The following is a 23,034-nucleotide window of genomic DNA, read 5'->3' as shown; positions in this document are numbered from 1 at the left end:
TTTCAAAGAATATTATTAAAATAGTTAAAAATAATTGAATTTTCTTAGAGTTATAATTGAAATTATTAAATTTCAAAAAAAAAATTTTCGATGCAAAATTTTAGAAATAATTAAATTTTAGATGCTTTTAAATTCAAATTATTGAAAATTCAATTAATTTTGTATTCAAATATTTGAAAATAATGAAATTTAATTTTGATTTTAAATTTGGAAAATAATTGAATTTCAGTTCATTTTGAATTGAAAATTTTTGGGAAATAATTGAATTTTAATTGAAATTTTGGATAATAATTTAATTTAAGTTCATTTTTGATTAAAAATTTGGATAATTAATTTTGAATAGAAATTTTAGAAAATAATTGAATTTTATTTCATTTTAAATTGAAAATTTGGTAAATAATAAAATTTTAAATTGAAAATTTTGGATAATTATCGGATTTTTAATTGATTTTGAATTAAAATTTCGGGTAATAATTGAATTTTAGTTTATTTTTAATTGAAATTTTTTAAAAATAATTCAATTTTATTATGATATTTTTGTTTTTTAAATTATAAACAATTGTTAAATTTCATAAAAATTTTAATTGTAAAATAATTTTGATATAATTGAATTTTTGATGTATTTCATTAAAATTATTAAAAATAATTAATTTAGTAAAGAATCATTTTAGTTCAAAATTTGTTAAATAATTGAATTGCAGAAGATCTGAAGAAGATCTACATTTTATACTAAAAAATGTATTTTATTTATCGCATTTTATTAAAATAAGTCGATAGGAGTCGTATTTTTAAAAAAAAGTCGAAAAAAGTCGTTTAATCCGAGGCCTGCTATAATTTTCATTATTATCATTTAATATGTAATAATATTCTAATAAATTAAATTATTATTGATAATATTAATCTTTAATTTCTTTATAAAAAACAATTACAATAATATTCAATTTGGCGCGCGTTTAATTTTGCTAGTTAAATAAATAATTTAACAAGGAAAAAAATTATCAACATCTTTTATTTAAAATACTAAATTTTATTTAAAATTGTTGTCAAAAATTTATTTTGTAATTTCATTTTTTTTTTTTAAAAAGACTATGAAATAAATAATTATTACAAATAATTAATTTTATTAAATAAAAAATTGTTTTTTTTTTTAAATAAAAGAAAAAAAGTTATTTAAAATAAATAATTAAAATTTTTGTCAAAAAAATTTTTTTTCTAATAATTTTATTTTTTAAAAAAGGCTGTGAAATAAATAAATTGTTACAAATAATAATTTTCTGGATTAAAAATTGTTTATTTTTAATAGTAAAATGTGTAGTACAATTTTTTGTTATTTACAATATATTTAAAAAGAATAAAATATAAGACATTTTTATATTAATTAAAATAAATTATGAATATTTTAATTTTATTCTATTATAGAATGTCACAAAATTTAAAGTCTATTATTTTTATTATTGTTGGATGAATTACGTCTTGGTTGAATTACATGTGGTACAATGTCTATGATGATGGCTATGATGGCTATGATGTCTGTGATGGCTATGATGTCTATGATGGCTATGATGCGTATGATAATCATAATAAGAATCATAATAAGGATTATAATAATCGTTACTGAATGTCGAATAAGGAGAAAAACTGTAAGAATTATAAGGATAATACAACATATAATCATAATACAGACTTTGTCTTCGTCTTCTTTTACCTTCTACGCAACTTTTATAAGATAAACAATTTTTCCAATGGCATTTACCATTATCAGTATTTTTTTCACAAAAACTATTCATTTTACGGCATAAATTAGTTTTTGGATCTAATTCCAAAATACATTCTTTTTGTTCATCAATAGTTGTTGTTTTGTTTTGTTCATTTTTGTTGATCTGGAAAAAAAGAAAAAAATTTGAAAATTAATTTTTTTTTATATAAATTCAATCAATATATATATATTATAATATTATGAATATATTTTCATTTTACTCATCTTTTAAAGTTTATTATAAATTTATAAATTAATTATTACAAAATAAAAAGTTTAAAAAATATTTACTAAAATACTTACACTGCAAGCACAATAATTATACAACTTTTTCTTGTTTAAATGCAAAGATTTCTTTCGTTTATTATTCAAATGTATTTTGAGTTGACATTTAGATGTAGTGGGTTTTTCTCCTATAATTCTACCACTGATGATAAAAGTTTCATTCATTGTCAAGTTTGATTTGCAGCTATTAAAATTTTCAATAATAATAACATCCATATTGCTTTTGAAGTAGTTGGTTTTATCCTGAAAATAATTTTCAAAAAAATTAATATTTTTTATATAATATATTCTTTTTTTTTAATGTTCTTTTGTTATTATTTTATTTTCATAAAAATAAATGAAAAATAAATTTCAATAAAACAAAAATGAAGGAAAAGAAACGAAAAATTTTCATAACTTGAACATTTTAAATATTAATTTTATATTACAAAAAAAAAATAAATAGAGATAAATTATTCAAAATATTCTCACCATGTAAGTTTCCTCTAACTTTACAATGTAATTTTCTTCAGTTATATTATTGACATGAACTTGAATGACTGAAAATGATAAATAAAAATATTATGATTCTAATAATTTTAATTATATAAATAAAATTTGATTTAAAAAAAAAAAAAATTGAAATATTCTTACTGAAATCTTCTTTGCAAATTTTAGTTTGAGGATGTTCTGTGATTTTTGAACAGGAACAAATTTCATCTCTCTCTGCTGATGCTAAAAGTGCCAATAAAGACACCAATAGAAAGCTCAAACTGTAGTTGAGGGACTGCATCTAAAAAAAAAAAAAAAAGAAAACCAAAAATTATTTTAATATAAAATAAAATAAAAATAAAACTCATATAAAAAAGGCGACAAAAATGAATTGTAAATTTTATAAATTAAAAAAATTATATTCAACTTTCCAAAAATACACATAACTTTTAATTTTGCTAGTGAAATTTTTTTTTGTTACTATTTAAAAATTATATTATCAATAAATGATGGGAAAAATTATTATTCAAATCAAGAACAAATTTTAATCACTTCAACTATTTTTTTTTTTTTAATAATTCTACATTATAAAAAAATTAATTTTTGAAATAAATTTAAAATTGAATAATTTTAATTAAAATTAATTTAATTTTTAATAATTTTCTATGAGACGTGAAAATAAATTATTTCATAATATAAAAAACAAATAATTTTAAATAATAATAAAAATAATTTAAAGAATAATTTAAAACTAAATATAATTTTTAAAAAAGTATTTTTTTTTATATTTAATTTGGCCATTAAATTAATAATAATAAATAAATAAATAAATAAATAAAAATTAAAATAATAAATAATAAAAATAAATTAATAATTTATTATATTGTATTATTGTATATATTGTATATTGTATATTGTATATATCAATAAAAAATTAAAAGAAAAATAGAATAAAATAATAAACTTACATTTATGTGTAGATGTGACCAGAAACTATAGCAGAAATATACTGTTCAAATTTTCAAAAAGCATCGGGTATTTATAAGGTCCAACTTCATCCCTTCTACTACAAAAACTCATTAACACTAATTAGAAAAATAATTTGTATCTCATTTTTGAAATTTTTGCATTTATATAATTTGAAAATCCATTAAAATGTAATTTAGTAAAATTAAATTATAATCCATTCGCCTTAAGAATGTTTTTCCCTTTGACATTGTAGCACAAAATTTTGCACCTGCAATGCTGCTAAATATTTTTTTAAATTTTATATTTAGAAATATTTTATTTAAAAAAATTTTTTTTTTTGTAATTGTTTTACTTTTAATTCACTTTTTAATTGAAAAAAATAAATAACTTAAATGACAATTATAGGATTTTAAACGTATGATTTCTGTAATACCAACTGAAATTATGACAACACTGTAAGTACAAAAATCGCGAAATCACAAGTTTTGCTGAAATGTATACATGACAGAACTGAATTTTCTTATTATTTAAATAAATTTAATAATCAAGAAAAATGTTTATTGTTGGATTAACAGGTGGTATTGCCACTGGAAAAAGTACTGTTGCTGCAATAATGCGTGAACATGGAATACCTGTCATTGATGCTGATATTGTTGCAAGAAAAGGTTAGGAATCATATCTATATAATATAATGAAAAATTAAAAATTAATAATAAATAATCATTTACAAAAAAAAGAAAAAGAAAGTCAAATTGGTTGACAACTAATTATTCTTGATAATTCATCATTTTTTTTAAAATAAATAAAATTTAAAATATTTCATTTGCGATCAAAGTCCTTATAAATGTTACATTCATCAATTTGCATTCATGAAACGACAATTTTATGAAACAAGATTTTTTTTTCAAATTCTTTCATTAAGACTTATTCTATTTTCTGTGTATTTTTCTTTTATTTACCGTCTACCTTGACTTGAGGTCGATAATATTAAATCAATTTGACAGTTATTATTGAAATGAAAATAAATATTATTATTCAAATTTCGCAAATAACAATATTTTATTATGATTATCTAGTCGTTGAACCAGGAAAGCCAGCGTGGCACAATATAAGAAAAGAATTTGGATCGGATGTATTTTTGGAGAATGGAGAACTTGATCGTGTCAAATTGGGCGATTTAATATTCAATGATGTTGAGAAGAGAAAAAAATTAAATACCATAACGCATCCTCATATTTATAGAGAAATGGGTTGGCAAGCATTTAAATGTTTTCTCAAAGGTCATCCATTTATTGTTATGGATTTACCATTACTTTTTGAAACTGGACATATGCTTGGATATTTATATAAAGTTATTGTCGTTACATGGTTTGTTAATTTATATATTTCTTTTTTTTTTCCCACAAATTTTAATTATAAAAATTATCCATTATTTTAGAAAAATATTTAAATTTCTTTTTAATAACTTTATTATTGTTTTTAGCTATCTTAAATAGTTAAATATAGAGGAGAGTGGTCCTATTTCGGCCCTGTGGGTAAATTCGGTAAAATAATTATTTTAGTGTATGTAAAAAAAGAGTTTGTTTAAAATTATTAATTCGACGCGAACGCCAGCTCTGAGAAACCCAGGGGGGGGGGCGACTTTACCCACAAGGCCGAAATAGGACCACTCTCCCCTACAATAGAAATTAGAAATTTATGACTCTTAATTATTTTAATATTACTTTTCTTGATAATTTTTATTATTTCAGATATTAGACTTGAGATTATTATTATTTTCTCAAGTCTAATCTTTGAAATAATAAACAAAATCATTAAGAAAAACTAATTAAAATAAGTAATTAAGTGATAAGTTATCATAAAATAAATTTATTATTCATATTGTCTTTAAATAGAGGCTTATTATTAATTTGAAAACAGGAAAAATAAGATTTATGAGCTCTTAAATTATTTTTTCCAGTGAGGAAGATCTTCAGCTTCAACGATTAATGGAGCGTTCAGGTTTCACAGAAGCTAAAGCAAAATTACGAATAGGCGCACAAATGTCGCTTGAAAAAAAAGCGGATATGGCAAATTTTGTTATTGAAAATTCAAGCAGCGATCGTGATACACGCGAACAAACAATAAAAGTCATCAATGTTTTAAGAAATTATAAACAACATTGGAAAATACGAATTTTAGTTGGATTTTGTTGTACTGTATTATTGGCTGGTGTTTATTGGCTGAGGAACAAATCCTTAAAGTCAATACCTGCAGTTGCATAAAAAAAAGGGTGATACAAAAAAAAAAAAATATATTAAAATAATTGTCCCAAAACGTGACAATTTAAGTCATCATCGAATAATTAATTTTTCAGTTGAAAACTTTAAATATAAATGAACTTTGTTGTTAATATTGTAAAATTCCATTTTTTACTCACAAAATAGTTATTAATTTAAGAATTTAGATCTGATTTTTTTAATTAAACTTTCTTTACTTTATGATCATTTTTTTTTTTATTTAAAAAGATTTCCAAACTTTGTATAAAAATTTACTTAAGCACAAAAATTCGATAGCTCAAACTTGTTAATTTTGCGTATTTGAAAGACAAGATTATTTTTTGTTTACTTGTTACTTTGTATTTCGAAGAATAGAAATAAAATGTACTCGAAAGAGGTTTTCTATTTAAGATTTGAATATAATAAAATAAAAAAAAACATATTCTTATAAGATACGAGTGATAGAAAAAAAGTGCGCATTGATTTAAAAAAAAACAATTGAAACCAGAATATTGAATTTTATGTACAACAATTTTTATTTTACCTTTTTTTTTTTTGTTTGTTATCTACTTAATTAGAATCGACTTCTCATCACTTTCTGGAAACTTATCTTCTACAATTTATGACGAGTAGTTTAATTGTCGCGATAAGTACTTAATTACTAAAATATCACTATTGTATAAGAATATTTAACTTATCTATCGATATTGGAAGTATAAAAATTCTTTTTCTAAGAAATATCGACAATGTTACAACGTACAGAACAATCGTAGCAGCATGAATGGATATTTTTTTTTTTTTAACATTAATAATGAATTTATTATTTTCAACTTTGACATTGTGCATTCAAAATACTCTTTTCAATTTGTACTTAAATCGATAAAGTAATACTATCAAACATATTAATTACATTCATGTAATTGATTTTCATCTAACGGGAGATTAATTTCTTTTCATAAGTTTTTTGTTTTTCATCGCAATATTAAAAACCTAAATTATGAAATTATCTACAAAATTATTATACAATCGTAGAGAATTTCTTAAAAAGAAAATTTTCAGTTTATTTATTTTTTTTTTTAATCTTAAAATCACTAAATTTCTACAAAAACGAAAACAAAATTATCACAATAGATTTGTTCTTAGAATAAACAAAAACGAGTTTTTAAAGAAAAAAAAGAAAAATCGATATTAATTATCGAAATTAAGAATTTATAACTTCTTAAATCATCGGTACTTAAATATTTAAGTAATTTCAAAAAAAAAAAACTACCAATTAATTGGTAATTTAAAAATGAAAAAATAATTGCAAAATACCACATTTAAATATTTGATATTCTAACCCCTGAGTTTCTTTTTTTTAAATTAATGATTTTCGAGATTTTTTTTTTTTTTTTTACTGAACTGTAAAAATGTTACAGTCAAAATGAAACAAGAGAAAAAAGCTGCAAAACATTATTGTCCTGTACAACTTTTTAAAGTGTAGAATATTTTTTTTTCAAATATTTTATACGCAGAGAATAATTTTTTTTAAAAACTAGATCTACATAATATTTCTAGTTAGTGTGGTGATTCTTTGAATTTTTAAAATTAAAAATAACTAAAACAGTGTTTTCTTTCTTGCTTAATATTTTCCAATTTAAATTATATTTTTTCACTTGAATTTAATTTGAAATATTGTAATATTCAATTTAAAATCGTGTATTTAAATGGACCATTGAATTCTAAATTAAATAAATATATCACATTTATCCAATTAAATTGAATAATTCAAATGAAATTTCACTGTTTTTGTGTTATTTTCATTTTTAAGAATTGCAAAGTATCATCAAGAATTTTTTTTTTCTCAACAATTTTTACAACATTAAATTGTAATTTCAAAAACAAAAATGAAGTAAATTTGCTTTGAACATTTGTAAAACTCATAAAGAATTAATGTAACAAGACATCGAGAGGAAGTTATTCTAATCTTGTTTCGTAATTTATCAACTCTTTTAAACAGATGTGAAGTGTGTGGGGGGGGGGGAAATTCACCTTACGGAAAAGTACGCAGAAAACTATTATATTAACAATATAATTTTTCTGACAAATATTTACTGGGTAATTCTCTTCAAAAATCATTATTTCGAATTTTATAATGTAGAATTTTTATTGAACTGAATTTTCAAATTACCAAAAAAAATTTCTCATTTTTCCTACAAAAGATTTTCTAGTTCAAAAAATTTTAGAATTAGAAAAACTGTAAAAAAAATGAATTAAAAATTCAATATTAATTCTATTTTATAGAATTCAGTTTAAAAAAAATGATTTTCAGTTGGAAAAAATTCTTCTTTAAGAAAAAAAGAATTTTATTACTGTAAAACAGGCCTGAGTTCTTGTGTCATTATTGGATAGGACAATAATGGAGCAGTTGCTCCCGATATCGATAGGGGTAAACTTGTTGGTTGTTGTGAATTTTGTGGTTGTTGATTATTTGGTTGTGGACCAGAGCCACTCATTGTAATTGTTTGCTGTGCCATTGTGACAATTGGCGGTGGTATTGAAACAGGTGCCATTGAAACAGCGGCAATTGAAACGGGTGCAACTGTCGCCAAACTAACTGGTACTGTTGCAACACTTGCCGTAACAGTTCTTAATGTTCCAGCGGCAACAGCGGCGTTCACCATTTGCTGTGGAGTTGGCGCCTGTGATGGTGGTACCGTATTTGTTATTGTCACTGCCGGTACCGTTACTGCAGTTACATTAGCTGTACGTTTGCCTGACATTCGCAATTGTGCATTTTGATCCAAGAGAAATTCATTTGTCGCTGTTAAATCACTTACCTGAAAAAATAAAATTTTTATTATTTTTACAATATTTTAAAATTTACTAAATATGAGGCATATTTAAAAATTACATCTCTAGTAAAAAATTGATTTTTTAAATTTCTTCTATTTAATTAAATCAAAAATTACATTTATTGAACGAACCTGCTTTTTTAATTCTTCGATTTTTTTTCTTAGCAATGCATTTTCATCTTCTAGGACAATTGCTCTGGCTTCGTTTCTAGGTATCACTGGATAATAATATCCAGGTGTAACGGACTGTGTAGGATGCTGTCCAACTAATTGTGAAGTTTCAAAATGTAAAAGAGCTTCACTCGAGACTAGTCTTCTTTTTGGCTCAGGTGGTCCAATGTAATCAAGAGAATGTGATGCACTGTATCCATTATTTACAAGTAGAGAATGATCCTCCAATTGCCATTGATAGCTGAAAAAAAAAAATTAATTAAAATACTATTTTTAAAAAATTCTCAAAAATTAAAAATATTTAAAATTTCCATGAGAATTTTTTTTCAAGGATTCATTTCTAGAATTGAACGCAATATTCGTATCGCAAAGTGATTCATGCATTAAGATATATCTCAAGCAGACTACGCTTATAATTTCAAATTACGTAATCCGCCTATTAATATTCCACTAGCAAGTTTAAATATCCAATTTTTATTTGCAATTGTATTTAGAACCGACTTTTGAATACAAATGTATTTTTTCTAAAAAAAAAATATTGCAAAATTTTCTTTAAATTACTATAAAAAAATAAATAAAATGTCAAACCTTCTGTCCTCCTCGAATCGACGATTATCACCACTGCCAATTCCATTAAAACAATGTTGTGGTTTCGGTAGATTTATTTGCGAAACTGTTATCATATTATTTGGTTGTGGTTCATCTTTTTTATAATGTCTAAATTTACAATTCACCCTTTGACAACTGCCTTTAATAAAATCTTTACATGCTGGTAATTCTTTGTCATTTGTATTTTTCAATTTAACAAGAATATGTGATGGTAATTCGCCAGTTGCACGAAAATGTTTCTCTTCACTTTCAGTGCAATGAACAAATTTACAACCGGGCCAATTGCACATACCATTTTGAAAATCATGACAAAATGTATATTCATCAATTGGACTGTCTTCTGATCTTTCATGAAGATATTTACAACGTTTACCACGATGGCAAACATTGCGTAAAAAATCACGACAAACACGATAGGGCGATGATTCCCTATTTATATTATTTAAACCGCCAGCCATTTTAATTTCTAATTCACTATTTAATTTTTTCTTCATTAGTAATTAGGCATTTCAACAATTTTCCACTTCTTTCACTTGTGACTTCAAAATTTTATATCTGAAACAAAAATATATTAATTAATAAATTATAAAAAAAGAAATTTATTAAATACAAAAATTCTAAATATAATGAAACTACACAAGTTTTTACTTGTTTAAATTTGAAGAAATAGTTTAAATTACTATACTGATAAATTCCTTTTTTTTATATAAAAAATATTTCTCGATCGATGAAACAAAAAAAAAAAAAAAGTGCAAAGATCAAAAAATACTTGTACATAATTCAGCAGAAAAAGTGAACTAATATTCTGAGAATATCTACATGAACTCATTACAACATAAATATTTATGACTTTAGAATGTGTAACAACATTTAAAAGGAAGCAATGAATTCAACTCTGGTTTTTAGATATTTCTGGAATTATTTCAAGTAAAAACAAATTTTTTTTAAATTAAAAAAGAATTATTTTAAAAAAAAAATAACTTTCGTTTACCTCTAGGTGGTAAAAATAATTTCCACACGAGATTTAATTTTATGGAATTGGAAAGTAAAGGCGAAATAACAACTCAAGGAATTTGAGAAATTTTAACTAATTTAATCCTTTTTTTTTTTTAATATAATGACTGTTACATATGTAGGTAATATCAACAATATTATTTACAAAATTTACTGTCTGCACCTAATTTTTATTGCATATAAATCATAAGAAAAAAAAAATCAGTTTCTACAAAATTTGCATCCCAATTTTTTTTTTTTTTTCCTCTTCATCAAAATATAATTTTCTTTCAGATATATACTTTTTTTTCAATAATTTAAGTCATGGCAAATTTTTTTTCTTTATAGTTTCATACAATGGCACTCTAAATAACTAATGAAATTACTTTGCTATAATGTGTGTGTGTGAGCGTTAATAATTTTCGTATAAAAAGATTTTTTTTTTTATTTGTTTTAATAGAAAAAGTGTAATCATTTTAAAAAATACAAAACAACACCTAGGCCATTCATTCCAGTGACAGACCTCTGAATAATTTTTAGAATTAGTATGACAAAAAAAAAAACAAAAATGGTCTGACAATATGAACTACTGGTCTAAGTTCATAAGTTATAAATAACAATAAACTAAAAAATACAAAGACGGATTAATTCTTCCAAAAAGTTATTTGCACATTTTCTTTTAAACAGTCATAATTTTTTTTTTTTTTTCTTTTTTTTTTTGCATCCAATAAACAATAGAATAATACAGAATTGTGAAAAATATAAATATAAAAACAATTGACTTTATACATTAGAAAGAAGCACGTTTTAAAAATTAAATATATATCTCACTATAGTGTGTAAATATAAATTTTTATCTTGACATTCTTTCTTAATTAATCAAAATTCAAAAATAAATTATTACAACATTAAAGTTGTTTTAGAAAATAATAAACAATTAGTATCCTTTAAAATAATCTTCTCAAGTTATTTCAAAGTATCTTCTCTTTAAAAAATATCTCTTTAGATATCTTAAGGGATATTTTTCAAAAAGAGATCTCTTAAAAAATCTTTTCTAAAAAAAAAAAAGATTTTTTTTTTAAATTAAATAATCGTGCATTTATTTGACGATAATACTCCTTTGCGTCCGGGAAGATATGATATATTGAGATTGGCAGCGCAATAAACATTTTAACAAGACTCGTTTTGTTTAATTTCTTGAACTCAAGGTTCCCTGCAAATATATATATATATAAATATGTTCTTTTTTTTTTTTTTGTTTGTTCATCTTAACAATTTATTAATTGTGAATGAATCCTTTGATTTTTTTTCTTCGATTCTACGAAATAATAGAATTTCAAAATTCCTAAAAGTTGAAATCTATAGTCAGAGCCCCCTCCCCCCCTTAATTTATCGAAATATTTACATAAACATTTACACTGCATTCTTTTGTTTGTTTTTTTTCAATCGTATAAAAAATTCTTCACTCCATTTTTTAAAAGAGAATTTCCTACAGTATAGATTTTTTTTTTTATCGTCTTTGAGCTTAACGAGAAAAAAAAGAGGGTCCACCTCACTCTCTTTGAGAGTTTTTTTTTTCTTTTTTTTTTTATATACAAAAGAATAATAAGAAAATATTAAAATAATTTCTCGAGTAGCATCCAAACTAACACCAAAGCGAGTGGCGCGACATAATGAATCGGCACTGTATAACTTGCATTTAATAAATCACCACATTGACTTTTTAGGGTTGAATAATTTTTGACAAGTTCGGCCTTTTCCTCCATAAAGGCATTATATTTTTCCTTGAGAATAACAAGTTCCTCATTAACTTCGCGCATACGTTGTGTCTCATTTTTCGAACGATAATAAATATCTTTTAATTTATTTAAAATAATTTCATTTTGTTCGCGCATTAACCAATCTTTCAATTCTTTTAATTCTCTTTTAACAATAATTTGTGCTTCTTGACTGTCCTCCTCTTTCAATGAATCAAAACAACCAATGAGACTTTGAAGAATAAACTCTTGTACTTGTACAGTTTGCGATGAATCACTTTTACTTAATGGTTTCAATGTTTTTATATATTCTCCATCCAAATGTTCATTCTCCATTTCCAGCTCGGTTTTATTTTCCCCATCCCTCAATGTAACGGTGGATTCAACGAGATTTAATAGCGAATCTTCTGTCACGGAACTAATTCCCGTATCGACTTCTTTCACTTTTTCCTCTGTCTCGATTCTGTGTAAAAAAAATAAAAATTATTTTTAAATATCAAATTAGTTTTTTGCAATAAAAAAAAATACAAAAAAAAAAAATTTTATATTGAAACTAGAGAAGTTTCCAATTTAAAAATTTTTTAATCAAATTAATATCGATAAATCTATTTTTAATATATTAAATAAGTATTAAAAATAATAATTTCTAAAAGACGAGAGTAAATTTAGAGTACAAAAATGATTCTTATGAATTCGAGATTTGGCATCCATTGAGAGGCTCATCTAATAATAGAAGACAAAATTTCATAGCTCCACAAAAAAAAAAACTGATTTCAAATTTTATTTCTGACAATTTTTTCTGGAATTCGCATTAAATTCAATTTTGATTTTATTATAATTATTAAAGTAATGAATAATATTTTAATTATTAAAAATAATAATACTAATAATAAGAAAATATAATACAAATAATAAATTATTATTATTATTATTATTTTAATTATAAAAAAAATTTTTACGTAATCGAGAAAAATGTTCTCTTAGTCATAAAGATTTTTCTCTCGAGTTTTTCTTTAGAATTTCGGGAAAAAAAACTCACCTCCTTTCCAATGTTTTTCCCTCCTCATCACTGGCAAATCTCACTTCCAATTTTGGTTGTTTATCACCATTTTTCTTCAACTCCTCCTTTCCATCGACAATTGTCTCTTGATCATAAATTTTCTTATCCAATTTATCATTCACAATTGCCATTGATTTAACATCACAATCATCACTAATTTTCAAATTAATATCAGAATCCAAATTCACAGTACTCTCAGGAATTTCATTAAATATTAATTTCTTCGATGGAGATTCATTGTCATTTTCACTGCTTGATGTTGAATTATTTTCCTCTTCAATTATTGTAACACGATCATTATCATGAGAATCTAAATTTACATTTACAATATTAAAAGTTTTTCTTCTCAACAATTGTTCATCACATTTTTCATTATCCAATAAAGAATCATCAATTAATTTCACATTAGAAATATCATCAGTTAATTCTGAATTTGTATCTAAATCAAAATTACTTGCAACCAATGTTCTTCTTGATGGTGGTAAAATATAATTATCAAGTTTCTCACTATCAGTTAATGAGTCATTCATTTCAACATCCTTTAATGATGTCTCCATACATGTGACTTCCGTTACATCAGAATTAGTATCCGAATCAATGGATAAATTTAAATTATCCGTAAAGCCACCATTAAATAAATTTCTATTTGATGGTGGTAAAATATATTCATTTAATTTCTCACTATCTGTTAATGAGTCATTAATTTGATCCTTATAGGATAAATCGTCAGTATCGAAATTTTTCATTTCCTCTGAATCCTCTGAATTCACTTGATTATCCTGCCATGAGACATTATTTTCAATATTGTCATAAATATCAGTTGGTTTTGTGCTGAAAATTAATTTATTCAATATACCGGACATTGACATTTGTACATCATTTATATCATCTTTAGATTCTAAATTATCGTCTGTCAATTGTTTTGATTTTGCGTCTTGTAATGTTCGTACATAATTTTTCAAGGCAGTGACTTGTTTATGAACATTTATTGAATCAATTTTGGAATTTTGTAATTTTGCCTGTAAAACACGTTCAATGCGCGTTTGATCCTTAAGCTGTTTTGTAAATTGTTTTTTCTCTTCTTCCATTTTAACATTCAACTCCTGTAATTTATCATCACTTTCCATTAATTTATTTGTTGTCTCCTGCAATTTTTTCTGCGCCTCAGTATATTTTGCTGCCAATTCTTGTAATTCACTTTGAGTATGTTTTGTCACCTCATGAAGACTTTGACATTCTTCTTCAGTTTCATTTAAACGTGTTTCCAATTGTATTAGCCTGTGTGTTACATCTAATTTCTCCTGCAAAAAAAATATTTTTTTAATTAAAAAATTCAAAAATTCAAAAATTAAAAATAAAAAAACAAATTACCTGTAAAACTTTTTGCAATGCATCCTTGGCGGCATTTTGATATTGTGCCTTTTCCTCGTGAAGTTTAACCAATTCATTTCTAACTTTATCCTCGGCGAAATTTTTCGAAAAGAAAACAAGTTGACTTTCAACTGTCTCAACCCTTGATAAAAGTCGATCCTCTTCAATAAGCGCCTTCCATGATTGATTAGCGGCTATTTGTGTATTTTCAACGAGTTGTTGCAGGTACGAGAGTTTATATTGTAATGCCTGTTCACGTCTATTTGCCTCCTGAACAAATTGATTAAGCATATAAAGATCCTCGAATGTTATTCCAGCAACTGGATCAACTGAATTACTTGAACTTGCTTTTGCCTCTTTACCATCGGGTAAATAAAGTTTTAATGTTGCAACAATACAGCCGTGTGTCAATTTTTTTGTATCCTCAACAACATTAACGCCAAATTGCACAATATCACCTGAACACACTTCTCTTGCATTTGATTCCTGTCCCGATGAGCTGAGTCTATTATTATTGACAAATGTACCATTACTACTCTTTGTATCTTGTAGATAAAATTTACCTGAATCATACCAAAGTATTGCATGATTTCTCGATAATACTTTACAATCAAATATTGCATTTGATGGCGCTGCTTTTGCACGAGCAACTGATCTTCCTATTTTCACTGGATGATCAAGTAATAATGTACGATCTTGAAATGGATGTGAATTATCACGACATATAAGAACCCCTTTGGCGGTCATTTTGTCTGATATTAAATCTGTATCGTTTAGGTTAGTATCGTTCTCCGCAACATTTTTAATTGGATTAACATAATTGTCACTTGCTGACAGTATGGCTAATCTATTTTTCATTATCATTGTTTTTCGAGGTGACTCCATTGGTGAAAAAAGAATTGCATAGCACAATCTCAAGTCCATGTGTAGAAAGAGCTGTTACGCCCACACTACTTAAATAACTGGTCATTGAACACGCGTGCATAAACGAAAACTTTGAACGATAAGAAAATTGTGAATTGACGTTTTGCTTCTTACGAAATCAAAAAAAGAAAGAGAGAGAGATAAAAACGACACATCCGCGACAAAACGATATATACACAATTACACACGAGTCGAATCGAGTCGAGATAGTGTAGAACAAATTAAAAATTTAACATTCATATTTTTTAATTTTCCTTTTTTTTTAGTCAACGATATGGAATAAAAAATTTTTTTTTTTTTGTTCCTCTTGACACTGTGCGCCAGTGGTGCTGCTATAAAATGCTGCTTTCCGACATTGTTCCGAAAGTCATTGTGATATCGAGAAATTCATGTCGGAGAAGATAAAAAATCACATTAAATAAATATGTCGACTTTAGATTTATCTTCTTTACTAGATGTTCTAAATGAGGTCGTCGTTCACTTTTGTGAGATGCACTAAACGAAAATAAGGCAGTAATGCACTAACACAAGGAACGCTTTTACACTCACGCCTTTCTTGACAGAAGGGAAAAAAAGTAATGACTGCCGAGAAATTAATTCAGTCTCTTGTATGTTTTACACGATTTTATTTTGTAATAAATAGCCGAACGCGTTTACAATTATAAATTGTATTTCTTTTTTTTGTGACTATCCGAAAAAATCAAGACGGATCAAACCATCATCAAATGATCAACGGAACGACAAAACTGTTTCTTGAAAAACACGGTTCACATTTCACGTTTCACTGTATTTATCTCTCCTCTCGTTCGTCGAGTGTTTCACATTTCACTGTTCCGCTATTTATCGACCGTACCAATGTACTGTGTGTCACATTAGTTAATTTCTTGCCAGAGGAAAAATATTAAAAAATATTTATGCGAATATGTTTCAATTCGCGAATGCTTTAATTCTCTGGGTACGAGTTATATAAACGCGTTGGAGTGGGATGAACATTTAATGAAAGAGACGCCTTTCACAATTAAAAAAAATTCCATTGACATATAGCGAGATTTCCGGAATTGAATAAATATTTGACACTGTACATGTATATCACACATACACATATGTAATTGTTAAAAACGTGTGCCTAATTATTTATTAATTAAGACCCCATGACAGATTCAGTGTTATTATTAGGTTGGATTTTATACGATTTATATTCTCAATCATTCCTAATTGCTTGACACATTTCAAACAAACAACTCTGAACAAATATTAATTTCTATTAAAATAGAAAGTATAGTCAATTTTTGATATTTAAATACAAAATCTTTGAATTAAATGAAATATATAAACAAACTTTTGTTTTTAAAATGAAGGACAAACATTCACCTATTATATACATGGATAGAACTTTCTAAATTGATGTCATTGTTCCACTAGTTTATTTTTATTCAAATTTTTATAAAATTCTCTAAACAAATATATAAGTATAATTTACTTTTTAAAAAAACTTCAAAATTTTAATAATAGTTTATAAACGAAAATATTATATTTGCAAATTTTAAAAATAATAATTAAAGGGAAAATAAAATTTATTAAAATCAACTAATAAAAATGCAAATAAAATTTAAATTTGTAGAAAGAATCAATATTTTATTTTATTGCAATTCATATGGGTTCCTCTTGTTAATAAAATGAAGGGTCAATGTTTTTTAGATAGAACATATAACGATACAGACATACATAACCTCTAAAAAATAAAATAAATTTGTTTCTCTCTTTTTTGCTGACAAATATAAACTGTATAAAGTTAATAAAGTTTTTTTTTAAATAGAAGAATAATGTTGAATATTTAGTAATTAAATTATAGACATTTTAAATTATTTTATAATTCAGTGTTAAAAAGAAAATTTACTATTGTGGTGAAAACAAAAGTCAAAGTTGGAAAATTTTCATTGTTTACTAAAAAATTTATCAAAATATGTTTATATTGTGTAAAACTTGGATTATTAAAAAATGAGAGTATCTTAAAAGTGTTTTAACAGTAACATAACCTAATAATAGAAAAATATTTGAATTTTGTTTTTGTTTTAACTTTTAACACTTAATCATGTCAGACGAGGAAGATTATATGTCTGATAAATTCTTGCAAGATTGCCAAAAATATGTTGCACCAAGTTTAATATTTCGTTCGGAGGATAAACGAGAATTGGAAATAATGAAAAGAAAAGCGGAAATAGAAGCAAGATTAAAGGAAAAAAAACCTATTAAAGTAATAGAAGAAGAAAAACGAGAAGAGGGACTTTCATCTGCTATATCAAGTGATAATAAAGGTAAAAAAAAATAATTAAAAATTTCCCAATTAAATATAGAATATTATTAATTTTATTTAAATTATAGGTTTTGAAATGCTAATGAAGATGGGTTATAATCCCGGTAAAGGATTGGGAAAAAAAGAAACTGGCATATCGGAACCAATTGGAGTTGATTTAAAAAATAATCGACACGGTCTTGGTAAAGAAAAAATAAAAATTCCAAAAAAAACAAATCCTATTGCAAATTTAGAAAAAATGGACGCCGATGAATTTCGTAAGCGTGTAGCTAATAAAAAAGCAGAGCAAGTGGCCACAATGGATTTACATAAAAGTCAAAGAATTTGCGAACAACTCGATATAAATTTTAAAATTGAAAAACCAGTGGAAAATTGGTTTTGGTTTCCAAAAGAAAAAGAGGGTAAAGAATTTGAAGAAAGCGAAACAAGTGACGATGATGATGATGATGAAAATGAGAATGAGGAAAAACTTCTTAATAGTGAAAAATTAGAAATTCTCACAAAATATTTGAGGGGAAAATATTTTTATTGTATTTGGTGTGGTGTTGCTTATGACAATGAGGAAGATTTAAGAGAAACTTGTCCCGGAAACACGAGGAGTGATCATTAATTCACAAAAAAAAATTGCCATACTTTATAATATTTTTATACCCTTTTTTTTACACGTTCCTAAAAATGACTTGATTTTTTATTTTATAGAAAAATCAATCGATATGTAAAAATAAAATTAGTTATAAAATTTAATTATAATCAATAATTTTTGTGAATAAAAAATTGTATATGTACATAATAAATTGAAATTAGTGTAAATTTAAAAGAAAAATTCTCTATATCAAATAACTTTCAATTATAATTTCTTAATTCAAGAATAAGATTATGAATAATTTTTTTTTTTTTTTTTTAAATATTCAGCGTAATATTTTTTATGATAACATAAAAAAGCCATTAGGCACTTAATGCAAAATAACGTGTAAATAAAGTGCTTTGTCAGAAAACTGGTCTATTACTAACAAAAACTTGAAGGGAAGTGATCTCTGATAAAGAATGCTGTTAGTTCATAGCAGGAGTTCGACACCCTAGAGTTGATGGTGGGAAAAATAGTTTATAAAAGCTTCTGATATGAGATTTCTTTCTTCACTTATAATTCAACTTTGATTTCAAGTTCCATTGCAAAAAAATTTCGAAAAAATACTGTGCAAAAAAAAGGAATAATTTTCACTAACGAGAAGATAAAAGTTTTTTTTATCATGATCAAAGTTATCATGTATATTCTAACGATTACATTATTTTGTAAAAATGGTGCCAATAGTCAACTTGAAAGCGAAGAAAATTGTGAAACACTTCAATCGGAAATACATATTGCAAAAGGTGAATTAAAAATTTATTTTTTAAAAAAATGCTGTGCATAAAGAAATAACATTTTTCATTTTCTATTCTAATTGAAAAAAAAAAAATTTTCAGACGAAAAAGATGAAACAGGAGGTTTAATAAGAACTTGTAGTACCGATATTTTAGTTACAAAATGTGAAGGTTCATGTAATTCTCAAGTACAGCCGAGTGTAAAAACAAGTACAGGATTTTTAAAGGTAAAATAAAAAAAATAAATTCGAATAAAAAAGAAAAAAATCCTTTTTTGTCCCATGAAAATTAATATTTTATTTCAGGAATGTTTCTGCTGCAGAGAAAGTTATTTAAAGGAACGGCTTATACTTTTAGATCATTGCTATGATGTAGATGGAGTTCGACTTGAGGGTGAAATTCTTGGAACAATGGAGATAAAATTAAGGGAACCAGCTGAATGTAAATGTACCAAGTGCGGAGGATTTTCAAGATAAAAGAAGAGAAAAAAAAATTCAACTGCAATTATTTTCAAATGTCAAAATAATTTTTCAAGAGCAATTATATATAGAATATTTCAATAGAATATTTCAAAATGTCTAAATTGAAAAAAAAGGAATACAATAATATAGAACGAAACTAAAAAGCAGAATGTTGCTGTGATAATATAATAAAAAAAAAATTAATTAATTAAAACATTATATATATATATCAAACTGAATAATGTTCTTTGTATCATTATTTATGTACAATTTAATCACATATGTGATTAGCATTAGAAAATAAAACATTTTATAAATACTCTATTAGTGATATTTCATTGTCCCTTTAAATATAATAGATATCATTTTATTGCTATTTAAATTAATTTTTTTTTGTCTTGTACTTTAAAATTCTATTAATATAATTATTTTAAAATTAATCGAATTCTTGTTATTTATCTTTTTGCAAGAAGAAAGAATAATTCTATTAATATAATCAAATTAATAAATATCTAATAATTAGGAAAAAATATCAATTTTAATTATTTAATTTACAATTCATTAAATTCCATTGAGAAAAACTAAGAAAATTTTAACTATTTAAATTTCTATCTGCTTGAAATAAAATAAAAAGAAATCGTACATTTTTAGATAAGATTATTGCAATTCTTTACTAATAATGCCTGACAAATAATTATAAATTATAAACATAAACTGTCTCGTAAATGTTTAAAATTTTTTTCCCCCAAAATTACTGATTTTTAAATTTGAATATATTTTAATTGAGCAAAAAAACATTTAGATTACAAATATTCTTTAGAGTAAAATTTCTTCATTATTTCTTCATTTTGTGTTAATAAATTTCTATATTTGAAAATTAATGATTTTTATTATTCACTGATATTTATAGTATTATTATTTTATTGTGAAAAATTTACTTAATGAAAATAAAGAAAATTAATTCCTAAATAAAGATATTTTAATATTGATAAATTAAAAATTCAACATTTACTAAAAAAAAAAGATCAATAAATTGACAAAAAATTCCAATTTAAACATGAACAAGATTAAAGCATTAAACGAATGTTGTTTCTAAATTGTTGCACAGCGGGAAATTTTCAAAGAACAAGAAGTGATAAAAGTAATTTCGAATTTTACACGTTAAAAAAAAAATGGAAATATCTATTTATTAAAATAAATATAAAATTGCTATTTGCAATTAAATAAATATTTTAAATATTAAAATCAAGAAAAACTCTTTTCTATTATCTTCTATGTATAAATTTTCTTCTAATAAAGAGAAAATTTGAAAAAAAAGAGAAAGAACTCATTTTTTTTTTCTTTCTAATCCATGTTTTCTTAAGAAATAAAGTAGGGTTTAATATCATGGGGGGTTGGTATATAAAAGTACAAGAAAAATTTCCCGTTTTCTCAGTAGGAAACTGGCTACTTTGATAAAATGTTTCAATCTCGAGAAATACACTACAGATTCGGTAAATACAAAAAAGTAGATATTTTATTAATTATATTAGTTTTGAAAAAAATCGAAATTTTTTTTTGAATTTATTGTTACTTACCGAAACAGGATTTGCAGGACTGCTAATATTTTGCTTATTTGGAAACGTGAAAGCAATTGTCGGTGTCGATGAATGTCAAATCACCCGGGTTATTCACGTGTTGCAGTATCCAGGATGTGTTCCGAAACCGATTCCCAGTTTTGCTTGCACTGGCCGTTGTAGTAGTTATGTGCAGGTGAATAATCTAAAACATTATATTTCATTAATTTAACATTATTAATAGTATTTTTATATATTTTAAATGTATATAAAAAAATATTACACAACAAAAGCAAAAAAACATGACACAAAAAAGTTTTCGAACTTTATCTCATGTTTTCTGGATAATTAAAAATGTTTTATAATATTATTGCATATTCTTCGTGTATATAAATATAAAAAAAAAAAGTAAAAGTTATGTTTAATATAAATAAAACTTAATTTTGTATTTTTAACAAAATATTATATACTTTATTATAGATTATATACTTTTGGATAAAATTAAAAACATGTTTGCAATTACAAACAATTTAATACGAATTAAAATAATTTGATTACGAAGAATAATTTTATTCTTTTAAATATACAATTATTGAAACGATAAAAAATTTAAATGAAAAATATCAAAGGGTAAATACTTCGCAGTTTGACGTTCAAAATATTTGGTGCGCATATTAAAAATTTTTTCGCGCACTTTCTTATAAAGTAAAAAAAAAGAACAAAAAGTAAATTGAAAAAATATTAGACAAAAATTCTCATATAATTATTTTTAAAAAATGTTAATATTTTCAAAAATTTCAACTTGTAAATGAAAGAAAAATAAAAGTTTACATTCAGACAGAAAGGTCTAATGATAAAAACATTGAATTTACAGGCAAAAAAAAAGGAAATAAATTTAATGTAGGATTACATTTTTTTTTCGAATTAACAAATTAACTATTGTTCTTTGTAAAAATAAACATATCATACCTTATTTTGTAGGTTTCTGGATCAAAAATTTGGCAAATGGAGAGGAGTTGCATGTGTTGTCAAGAAAGCGGTGAGAGAGAGGCGAGCGTTTCACTATTTTGCCCGAAAGCAAAGCCAGGTGAACGTAAATTCAGAAAGGTCTGTTTAATAAAGAAATACTCGTTTTTCTTTTTAAAAACATTTAAATTCACGACAAACACAATATTCCCTGTGAAAAAATACACAAACTTCACAGTAATAATTTCTCACCACGAGATCTCAGTCGGCCATATTGTTTTTGTGTTTCCATTTCTCGTCACTAGGGGGATGCTACAGTCAAATGCCCGCGAAAAATTCAAACTTCTTTTTTGTGATTATTTTAAATATTTTTATTCTTATTATTACTATAAATAATGTGTAATTAAATGTAAATGAGCATTAAGAAATATTTTCAAAATAATTTTAGGTAGCAACAAAAGCACCTATTGAATGTATGTGCCGACCATGTACAGGAGTTGAAGAATATTCTATAGTTCCACAGGAAATTGCAGGATTTTCTGAAGAAGGACCACTAACAACTTCTGCACATTTCAGAAGGTCCTCGGGCTTACAATAAAATCAATTAAAAATTATTTATTTTTATTATATGTAATAAATAAAAAAATAATAATTTAGATTACATAACAGTTAATTAATTGAATACACTGTATATTTTTATTCATTTCATTATTTGTATTTCCGGTATTTCAGTAATAAATAAAATTAAAATAAAATTTCAATTATATTCTTTATTAATGTATATAAAATATTTCTCTTACATCATTTTTTTAAATAAAAAATTAATAATGATTTCTTTTTCTTAGTAGAAAGAAATTAAAAAATATTTTAAGAAACAATTGTACCAAAAAAAAATTATACATACTTATAGATAAAAATTT

The 23,034-nt window shown here is 24.3% G+C and overlaps 6 protein-coding genes across 7 annotated transcripts; 3 read left to right on the top strand and 3 right to left on the bottom strand.

The window, feature by feature from the left end:
* Positions 1-1,270: 1,270 nt before the first annotated feature.
* Positions 1,271-3,646, bottom strand: LOC127284727 (uncharacterized). Its single transcript, XM_051310352.1, has 5 exons — positions 3,481-3,646; positions 2,675-2,813; positions 2,513-2,580; positions 2,060-2,284; positions 1,271-1,880 (listed from the first exon to the last, which is right to left on the bottom strand). Exons 2-5 carry the CDS (start codon positions 2,811-2,813, stop codon positions 1,467-1,469), a joined length of 846 nt encoding a protein of 281 aa, XP_051166309.1. The 5' UTR covers positions 3,481-3,646; the 3' UTR covers positions 1,271-1,466.
* A 280-nt stretch (positions 3,647-3,926) lies between these two features.
* On the top strand, positions 3,927-6,149 carry LOC127284731 (dephospho-CoA kinase). Its single transcript, XM_051310355.1, has 3 exons — positions 3,927-4,146; positions 4,558-4,849; positions 5,442-6,149. The coding sequence occupies exons 1-3, from the start codon at positions 4,035-4,037 to the stop codon at positions 5,743-5,745; spliced, it is 708 nt and encodes a 235-aa protein (XP_051166312.1). The 5' UTR covers positions 3,927-4,034; the 3' UTR covers positions 5,746-6,149.
* A 102-nt stretch (positions 6,150-6,251) lies between these two features.
* LOC127284726 (zinc finger CCCH domain-containing protein 10-like) lies at positions 6,252-21,318 on the bottom strand. 2 transcript variants are annotated; one of them, XM_051310350.1, is made up of 4 exons: positions 21,170-21,318; positions 9,333-9,908; positions 8,706-8,985; positions 6,252-8,558 (listed from the first exon to the last, which is right to left on the bottom strand). In XM_051310350.1, exons 2-4 carry the CDS (start codon positions 9,845-9,847, stop codon positions 8,088-8,090), a joined length of 1,266 nt encoding a protein of 421 aa, XP_051166307.1. In that variant the 5' UTR covers positions 9,848-9,908; positions 21,170-21,318; the 3' UTR covers positions 6,252-8,087. The 2 variants fall into 2 exon arrangements, with proteins under 2 accessions (XP_051166307.1, XP_051166308.1); XM_051310351.1 differs by lacking the exon at positions 21,170-21,318 and adding an exon at positions 10,002-10,144.
* Positions 11,587-16,712, bottom strand: LOC127284722 (sarcolemmal membrane-associated protein). Its single transcript, XM_051310345.1, has 3 exons — positions 14,535-16,712; positions 13,143-14,464; positions 11,587-12,566 (listed from the first exon to the last, which is right to left on the bottom strand). The coding sequence occupies exons 1-3, from the start codon at positions 15,456-15,458 to the stop codon at positions 11,963-11,965; spliced, it is 2,850 nt and encodes a 949-aa protein (XP_051166302.1). The 5' UTR covers positions 15,459-16,712; the 3' UTR covers positions 11,587-11,962.
* Positions 17,083-18,465, top strand: LOC127284728 (G patch domain-containing protein 11). The gene is made up of 2 exons (XM_051310353.1): positions 17,083-17,773; positions 17,841-18,465. The coding sequence occupies exons 1-2, from the start codon at positions 17,551-17,553 to the stop codon at positions 18,380-18,382; spliced, it is 765 nt and encodes a 254-aa protein (XP_051166310.1). The 5' UTR covers positions 17,083-17,550; the 3' UTR covers positions 18,383-18,465.
* LOC127284733 (uncharacterized) lies at positions 18,463-22,864 on the top strand. Its single transcript, XM_051310358.1, has 6 exons — positions 18,463-19,140; positions 19,234-19,358; positions 19,437-19,588; positions 21,230-21,344; positions 22,130-22,255; positions 22,563-22,864. Exons 1-6 carry the CDS (start codon positions 19,020-19,022, stop codon positions 22,710-22,712), a joined length of 789 nt encoding a protein of 262 aa, XP_051166315.1. The 5' UTR covers positions 18,463-19,019; the 3' UTR covers positions 22,713-22,864.
* Positions 22,865-23,034: the final 170 nt, after the last annotated feature.

This window comes from Leptopilina boulardi, unplaced genomic scaffold, assembly GCF_019393585.1.
Source record: "Leptopilina boulardi isolate dan_hultmark-lab unplaced genomic scaffold, ZJU_Lbou_2.1 LbouV2_325, whole genome shotgun sequence".
In the NCBI taxonomy this organism is placed as follows: domain Eukaryota; kingdom Metazoa; phylum Arthropoda; class Insecta; order Hymenoptera; family Figitidae; genus Leptopilina; species Leptopilina boulardi.
This window is presented reverse-complemented; position numbering and strand designations above follow the sequence as displayed.

Coding starts and splice junctions, on each gene's coding strand:
- LOC127284733 (XM_051310358.1), top strand. CDS start 19,020: ATGATCAAAGTTATCATGTATATTCTAACGATTACATTATTTTGTAAA. Junction 19,359..19,436: donor CAAGTACAGGATTTTTAAAG/GTAAAATAAAAA, acceptor ATTTTATTTCAG/GAATGTTTCTGCTGCAGAGA. Junction 19,589..21,229: donor GAATGTAAATGTACCAAGTG/CGGAGGATTTTC, acceptor GAAAGCAATTGT/CGGTGTCGATGAATGTCAAA.
- LOC127284728 (XM_051310353.1), top strand. CDS start 17,551: ATGTCAGACGAGGAAGATTATATGTCTGATAAATTCTTGCAAGATTGC. Junction 17,774..17,840: donor TATATCAAGTGATAATAAAG/GTAAAAAAAAAT, acceptor TTTAAATTATAG/GTTTTGAAATGCTAATGAAG.
- LOC127284726 (XM_051310350.1), bottom strand. CDS start 9,847: ATGAAGAAAAAATTAAATAGTGAATTAGAAATTAAAATGGCTGGCGGT. Junction 8,986..9,332: donor CGATTCGAGGAGGACAGAAG/GTTTGACATTTT, acceptor TTTTTTTTTCAG/CTATCAATGGCAATTGGAGG. Junction 8,559..8,705: donor TCGAAGAATTAAAAAAGCAG/GTTCGTTCAATA, acceptor TTATTTTTTCAG/GTAAGTGATTTAACAGCGAC.
- LOC127284722 (XM_051310345.1), bottom strand. CDS start 15,458: ATGGACTTGAGATTGTGCTATGCAATTCTTTTTTCACCAATGGAGTCA. Junction 14,465..14,534: donor CATTGCAAAAAGTTTTACAG/GTAATTTGTTTT, acceptor TTTTTTTTGCAG/GAGAAATTAGATGTAACACA. Junction 12,567..13,142: donor GGAAAAACATTGGAAAGGAG/GTGAGTTTTTTT, acceptor TTTTTTACACAG/AATCGAGACAGAGGAAAAAG.
- LOC127284731 (XM_051310355.1), top strand. CDS start 4,035: ATGTTTATTGTTGGATTAACAGGTGGTATTGCCACTGGAAAAAGTACT. Junction 4,147..4,557: donor TGATATTGTTGCAAGAAAAG/GTTAGGAATCAT, acceptor ATGATTATCTAG/TCGTTGAACCAGGAAAGCCA. Junction 4,850..5,441: donor AAAGTTATTGTCGTTACATG/GTTTGTTAATTT, acceptor TATTTTTTCCAG/TGAGGAAGATCTTCAGCTTC.
- LOC127284727 (XM_051310352.1), bottom strand. CDS start 2,813: ATGCAGTCCCTCAACTACAGTTTGAGCTTTCTATTGGTGTCTTTATTG. Junction 2,285..2,512: donor AGTTAGAGGAAACTTACATG/GTGAGAATATTT, acceptor AATTATTTTCAG/GATAAAACCAACTACTTCAA. Junction 1,881..2,059: donor ATAATTATTGTGCTTGCAGT/GTAAGTATTTTA, acceptor CTTTTTTTCCAG/ATCAACAAAAATGAACAAAA.